Source organism: Taudactylus pleione, unplaced genomic scaffold (assembly GCF_031769625.1).
Source record: "Taudactylus pleione unplaced genomic scaffold, aTauple2 ptg001531l, whole genome shotgun sequence".
Taxonomy (NCBI): Eukaryota; Metazoa; Chordata; class Amphibia; order Anura; family Myobatrachidae; genus Taudactylus; species Taudactylus pleione.
In genome coordinates this window covers 268,599-275,927 of record NW_028285928.1, presented here as the reverse complement: position 1 = coordinate 275,927, position 7,329 = coordinate 268,599, and the positions used below count along the sequence as shown (strand labels likewise).

Genomic DNA, 7,329 nt, shown 5'->3' with positions numbered 1-7,329 from the left:
ACCTTTGGGGACCTGTCCTAAGGGTACAGGGTGGTTTCCCCACCTGTGCACCCCAAAACCGCAATTCTGCACTTTTTTTCTACAGCTATTCATAAGTGAAACTTTTTCGCTGGGTACATTGCATTGCGTTTCTGCAGCAGCGAAAAGTCGCCACAATTGAAACTTTTTCACCCTAATTGAATAAGGTCCTTAATTGTATACCAGCTACAGTACATAATCATTACAATGTTTGAAAGAGCATATTCTATGGACAGCATTTTCCTTTAAAGGAGATGTTTGGATGCTCAGCTATATATGACGCTACAGCGGCTATACAACGCAGCCAGTGCACACTCCACAGTTGTCTCTCAGCTCTCTTACTATACAGCACAGCAGCCTGAGCCTGAGCCACTCCCTGTCCACGTGTCTAAAAATATCCTTTGACGTCTCTCAGGCTCAGCTGAGGGTAGGGAGCTCTTTAATAAAGGAGGTCAGATCACGTGACTTGCTGTGCTTTCCTATTGGACGAGAGCGTCTCCTTACAGCCGCTACTTAGTAAACCAATTACATCGACCCAGCCTGTATCGCAGCTCGCTAGTCCCCGCCCACTATGCAAGCAAGAAACGTCTCACGTCATCTGTGGCCAATTACAGAACGGCTTGGTGACATAATGTCGAAGGGAACCTTATATAAGTAAGCACGGGCGGCAGCATCGCTCAACGTCTCTTGAATCCCCGGATTGTAGATTGTGCTGAGCTGCTCGCAGTGCATCAGGAAGTAGCGACCTCGTTACTGGCTGCCTGACACAGCGCTACAGGGGGACAAAGGCTACGTACGTAGAGGCAGCAGCCACTGTCTCCACCTCACTCCCAATGGACTTTGGTGCATACAGCTGCTGTGCAGTGTGACAGCGCAGCGCGGATAGAGGCGCCAATGCCAGCCTGCACTGAAAGTCCGAGGAAGACGCAGCACTAACGGGAAAAAAGTTGCTCGGTGATCCTGCCAGATCTGCGCTACATGGTACCGGCAGCCTCCGGAGTGTGACTGACCAGCAGCCGGCACTACAAACAAAGGCTGCCTGTGTCTTAAAGGGAACCTGACATGTAAAAGAACAAAGGCATCTTCCTCATACAACTTTTATTGTAGGCACGCCTCCGGGCAGGACGCAGCAGATCGCTGTTATTTGTCTTACTCAGGACACAGTGGAACTTGGATCTGTGTGCGCACTACACAGTAGTGGGCAGATGGGGGTCTAGGTCGTGGATCACCGCCCGTTTTCCCCCACGACTGCATTACGGTATAATGGAAATACCCTTCTACCATGATGATGTGTTGAATGTGCCTCAGGCTCCCAGCTTCTACACTTCCACCGTTTGCAACATGATGAAGAAAAACCTGAACCTCAACCTTAATGACCAGGTGGTGGCCAACCTGAAGCCCCTGCGTGACGGGGATGGCATTCTGACCTCTCCCGACCTTGGGCTGCTAAAGCTAGCTTCTCCAGAGCTGGAGAGACTCATCATCCAGTCCAATGGCCTGGTCACCACTACACCTACCGCCAGCCAGTTCATATACCCAAAGGTGGCCAGCGAAGAGCAGGAGTTTGCAGAAGGATTTGTGAAAGCACTAGAGGACCTTCACAAGCAGAATCAACTTGGAGTACCACCCAGTGGTGTGGATTTAAGTTCTGTGCCTGCTGGGAGCAGCCTCCAGGCACCACCACCTTCTGATGTCCCTGTCTATGCCAATCTCAGCAGCTACCCTAGTGGGACATTGGGCACCACTGTCAACTACAGCACTGATACTGTGCCATATCCACCTCCACCTTCGGGCATGTCCCAACAACCTGCTCCCCCTCCATCTACACTTCAGACCCTCAAGGATGAACCTCAGATAGTACCGGAACTGGCTAACTTTGGGGATAGTCCACCAATGTCCCCTATAGATATGGACACACAAGAAAGAATAAAGGCTGAAAGAAAGAGGTTAAGAAACAGAATAGCAGCTTCAAAATGCAGGAAAAGGAAACTGGAAAGAATTTCCAGACTGGAGGAAAAAGTTAAAAGCCTAAAGACTCAAAATACAGAGTTGGCATCTACTGCTAACCTTTTGAGGGAACAGGTGGCCCAACTGAAGCAGAAGGTCATGAGTCATGTCAACAGTGGCTGTCAACTTCTGCCTCAACAAGTCCAAGCCTACTAAGCTTAGGTTAGGGTAACTTTTATCCAGTTATGTCCTTTGTCTTGCACCTACTGAAAAACTTCATTCCAAAATAGAGGATCTCACTTGCCAAATAGTGGGCCTGGCAAAATGCCATTGTGTAGCAATCTGGATCAAAGACCTGACCAAAGACTAATGGTGGACTGTGTTTGGAGACTAGTCTGCTTCAATCACTACTGTTCATGGATAACAATCATCATCTTCACCTGAGATGACCTGTCTAATTTAGATTTAAACAGTGAGCAATGTTGCCTTTCCTAGTCTTAGGTATTTTAAAGTAGGTTCAGAGTGCCTCCATGCAATACAGGACTTCTCTCCCCTTTTTCAGCATGTAAAAGTTTACAGTCAGTACCCCACTGACGTGGTGACATGCAGATGTTTATAATTACATGTTAAAGACAAACTTGGTTGAATATTAATGCCAAGTGCAATTAGTGCTGATTTACATGTATACTGCCTTAAATGTTTACAACGTCTCTAGAGCAGGATGAAGAGGGCAATTCCCCTGTAGATGTTTAACCTCTTTCTCCCTGGAGTTGTTTTTTGACATCACAGCTAACTCCTGTACTGGAGTAGTTATGCAAAAGTGTGAGTTTGTTATGGTTGCATACGTCAACTGTAAGTTGTAAATTAATGTAAATGTAATATTTTACTGAGCTTGTTTTTGAAGTGTTCAACTTGCTATATTTATGTTATACTGGGAACAATGTTTTTAAGCTGTTTTTTTACTACACATTCCAGTATATCCAATACTTTAGTGCTTATATGTACAATAAAGTATGGTCTTAATGATAATCTTGTGTTTGTCCCACAATTGTTTATGGATAAGATTTTGCCAGTGTTCTTTTTAATGAAGTTTGATATTGTGGAAGTGGAATTATTAGGAGAGGTGCTTTGTGAGAAGTTATTTAAAAGTATAGTGTGCACATACATCTGTTTAATGTTATATAATGTATGATATTAGATACATGTATATTCACACATACACATATAGAGAGAACTAATGTACTCCAAATTCATGTTATTAAATGTGTTTTGGCAGTCTACATTATCCAGCTGTGTGTGTGTGTGTGTATAGATATATATATCTATATCTATATATTTTTACAAAATAGGTGTGTGTGTGTTTTTTGATTCGCGTTCCTGTGTAATTACTGCTGTTGATCATCTACCAGGGAGACTTATAATTATGTCTGGGTTAAAGAAAGGAATAATAGAAACTGGATTTGGATACTATTCACCTGCTCTGCCCAAGCTAAATATAATTTCCTCAGATCAATCTACATTAGGTGGATGCTACTTTACGGATACTTAAGGTGCATACACACGTAAAGATTTTCTGTCCAACCATCCAACTAGATTGGTTGGAATGAAAATCTGGAAAGGTATGAAAGCAAATGACAATCAGCAATTTGCTTCCAAATGCTGGAAGATGGACAAAAACTGTTGTTTGAACAAATTGTTTAGATCAAACATTTAACAAACTTGTCTGAAGACCACTTTCATCTGTTTTCTGGCATTTAGGAGCAAATTGCTGATAATCAGTTACTCCCATATGTTACCAGATTTTCATTCCAACCAATCAACTAGTTGGATGATTGGACAGAAAATCTTTACGTGTACCCAGCTTTATTTTTTTTAATCAATTAAGTGAAACCTGCTTGTGTGCAGTATATATTTATATGTCCCTATATATTAAGAACTGGAGTAGTGTATTAGTGGGCACCATAACCTTTTCAGTAACCATGTACATGTTGCAAAGGGTCTGTGTCTTATGGTGCATACACACGATCAGATTTTTTCTTCAGATATGGACGATAACGATTTAAAAATCGTTCAGTCGTTCATATCTGAAGGAAAATCGTTCATATCTGACATGCCTGAACGATGGACGATCAACGATGCGCGTTCCCGTTTGTCAGATAACGATATCTGACATCTGATGGGTTTGCAGTCAGACTTGGACGATTCCATTCATTTTAATGCAGTCAAAAATCGTTCAATCGTTCAAATCGTTCAAAACTTTGGTCAAATCGTTTAATCGTTCAGTCGTTCATCTGACAAATCTGACAAATCTGACCGTGTGTACGCTCCATAAAGGTGCGTACACATGTAATGATTTTTTGAACGATTCAACTATAATGATGTTATCGTTCAAAAAATTGTCCAGTTTCTGCGTTATAACAATGAACGAAAATCGTTCAAGCGCGCTCCCGTTTGTAGTTCATTTCAGACTGTCCAACATAACTATTTTCATTAAGGGAAGGAAAATTTTTTGTTCAACGTTGTAAAAATCGTTCATTACACTTCAAAAAATCGTTCACTTTCCAAGGGAAAATCTGACAGATAATCGTTGGTTACAAAATTGTTACGTGTGTATGCATCTTTACTTTTAAGATGAATACTACATCAGGAGTCTCCATATAAAGTAACCATAGTAGGTTAACCTGTGACTGGTTAATTAAACCAGAGACCATCACAATCCAGTTAGAGAAAATTGCTACACAGCCTGTGTGACTACCCCATATCCTTACTAATAACCATACGGAAGGCCTTTTATTTTCTGGTTAAGAGGGTTACTTGTAAATTGTTAAGAGATCCATATGTAGATTGTGGTTGCTTATTCCCCACCATGTGGATAGTGGAATTATTACTTTGACAGATATCTACAAAAGAGTAACATTCTAAAAAAAAAAAAAAACTTTGTTAACCAAACCAGATGGTTGTAGAATAGTGTGCTTATTACATTTCTCTAGCACACAAGGCTTCACTATCGCATCACAGCAAATAAAAGCACAAGCAAGTAGTGGCATGAGAGGAGTGCTAGTATGGGATAAGTATTTAGATGTTGACCCTCTCCTACTTCTCCATTGCTTGTGCTCTGTTTTAGCATTGCTGAATATGCAAATATTAGTCCAGTAAACGCCAACATTTTATGAACTTGTGAAGCCACATGTAAATTATCACTGTCAGCAAGTTAAGCAAGAACTGCTTCGAAAACATTTATTGTTGTGCCTTTAGTTGCCATAGTTCTGGACAAACATAGCTGCAATGTTTTCATGTAACTAGCTGTATTAAAGTTGTGAAGAGGTAGCCATTTGTGTGACTGCATTTTCCATTGGGTTACATGATTTGTAGTGGCTCAGAGTGGGATGCATGATCTATGGCATTTTGAATGCGATGCATCCCGCCACTCATGCAAGCATAACAACGGTTACTAATGGTGCATACACACGATCAGATTTTTTCTTCAGATATGGACGATAACGATTTAAAAATCGTTCAGTCGTTCATATCTGAAGGAAAATCGTTCATATCTGACATGCCTGAACGATGGACGATCAACGATGCGCGTTCCCGTTTGTCAGATAACGATATCTGACATCTGATGGGTTTGCAGTCAGACTTGGACGATTCCATTCATTTTAATGCAGTCAAAAATCGTTCAATCGTTCAAATCTTTGGTCAAATCGTCCAAATCGTTTAATCGTTCAGTCGTTCATCTGACAAATCTGACAAGTCTGACAAATCTGACCGTGTGTACGCTCCATTACACTTTATGCTTGAAAAAAAATCACGAAGGACAGCTCTCCTGGTAAGAGCTGTCCTTTGCTATAGAATGACTTACGAATTTAGGACCCAGAAGTCCTTTTGCGCATGCAATTGATTGTTTGCATGCACCTTGGGGTGTGCTGGCAGGGATCTGATTGGATCCCTCTATGGGGAAAGTGTGAATTGGGTAATGCGATCTAAAAATGGGGTTGCCCAAAGTATCCAAGCCACAGAATCTATCGCATTCCGGAGCTTGGCACATATGTGGTAAGCTGCCAAACCTCTGAAAACTTAATTTTTGGTGGTGTGACCGCAAAAACTGCTCTTGATGCATCCCGTCCTCAGTGAGATGAGCAGAGGTTTTTATAGTGCTGGTTTCCATTTGAAACTGGATGAGTGAGCCTTTGATGATAGAGCGGGCACTAGGGTCATTGATCCTGATACTTTGCTTCTTACATGTGCAACAGTGGTACAAACTACATTGTCTTGAAATAGCACATACATGTTTTCCAGCTATTTAGTCTGACCACTTGATTATACCGCAAATAAGCTGTACTGACTATTTGTACCTCATGCAACTTAAAAACAGATCTACGAAAATGTTGAGAAAAGTGCTAGTCTAAATAAGCTCTCTGTTGTGAGAATGACAAATTTGGAAGATAGTCTGTTTCTCTGTAATTCATCTGTTTCTCCTTTTTTTTTTTTTTTTTTTTTTTTTTTTAATAATGTGAAATAGGAATATATAAAAAAAAAAAAAGTGTTAGGGGGTCATTCAGCTTAGGACGGGATTGCAAAACTATATGTTGGCAGCGTTGCAATTCTGTCCTTGCTAATATCCAAATGCAGCAGGTGGTGACACTCCCTGCTGCATTTGCGTTCTCTGCACCGACCAAGGATGAAAACTTACTCAGGCTGGCCAGCATGCAAGGCCAGGAAACTGCGTCCGTTGGCGCAACCCCTGGCCCTGCCACTCCTGGGAAACTGGACGGACACGCCTCCGATTTCGAGAAAGCTGGTCGCCCCCGCACCACCACTTAAATGTCTCTGCCTGTCAATCAGGCAGAGGCAAAGAAGGGGATGCGTGCGATCACGCAGGACCTGTTCTGCACATTTGCATATCCCCAAGTTTTATTTTAAGTGAAATTCACGTTGTGGTCAGGATGGCTTTAGGATACAAATTTGAGGTTATACCACATGTACAATGTCAGATCTTGTTATATGGAAACCTATTATCTGTAGATTTAAAAGAAATAAAAAAACAATGATCATGTGTAATATACTACAGGTTCTCAAACTCCGTCCTCAGGACCCCAAACAGTGCATGTTTTCCAGGTCTCCTCACGGAATCACAAGTAAGATAATTATCTCCACCTGTGGATCTTATAAAATGTCAGTGAGTAATGACTACATCTGTGCGCCTGCTGGGTGACCTGTAAAACATGAGCTGTGTGGAGTCCTGAGGACAGAGTTTGAGAACCACTGCTATAAACACTGATGAATGCTGCAACACAAGTCAGTGAGCAGAGTGAAGCCAATGGCAGTATGGAGAAAACAGGCCATGTTTAAATGTATTGAATA

At 41.8% G+C, this 7,329-nt stretch overlaps 1 protein-coding gene across 1 annotated transcript; it reads left to right on the top strand.

The window, feature by feature from the left end:
* Nucleotides 1–655: 655 nt before the first annotated feature.
* JUND (JunD proto-oncogene, AP-1 transcription factor subunit) lies at nt 656–3,239 on the top strand. Its single transcript, XM_088463962.1, has one exon. It carries the CDS (start codon nt 1,282–1,284, stop codon nt 2,179–2,181), a length of 900 nt encoding a protein of 299 aa, XP_088320088.1. The 5' UTR covers nt 656–1,281; the 3' UTR covers nt 2,182–3,239.
* Nucleotides 3,240–7,329: the final 4,090 nt, after the last annotated feature.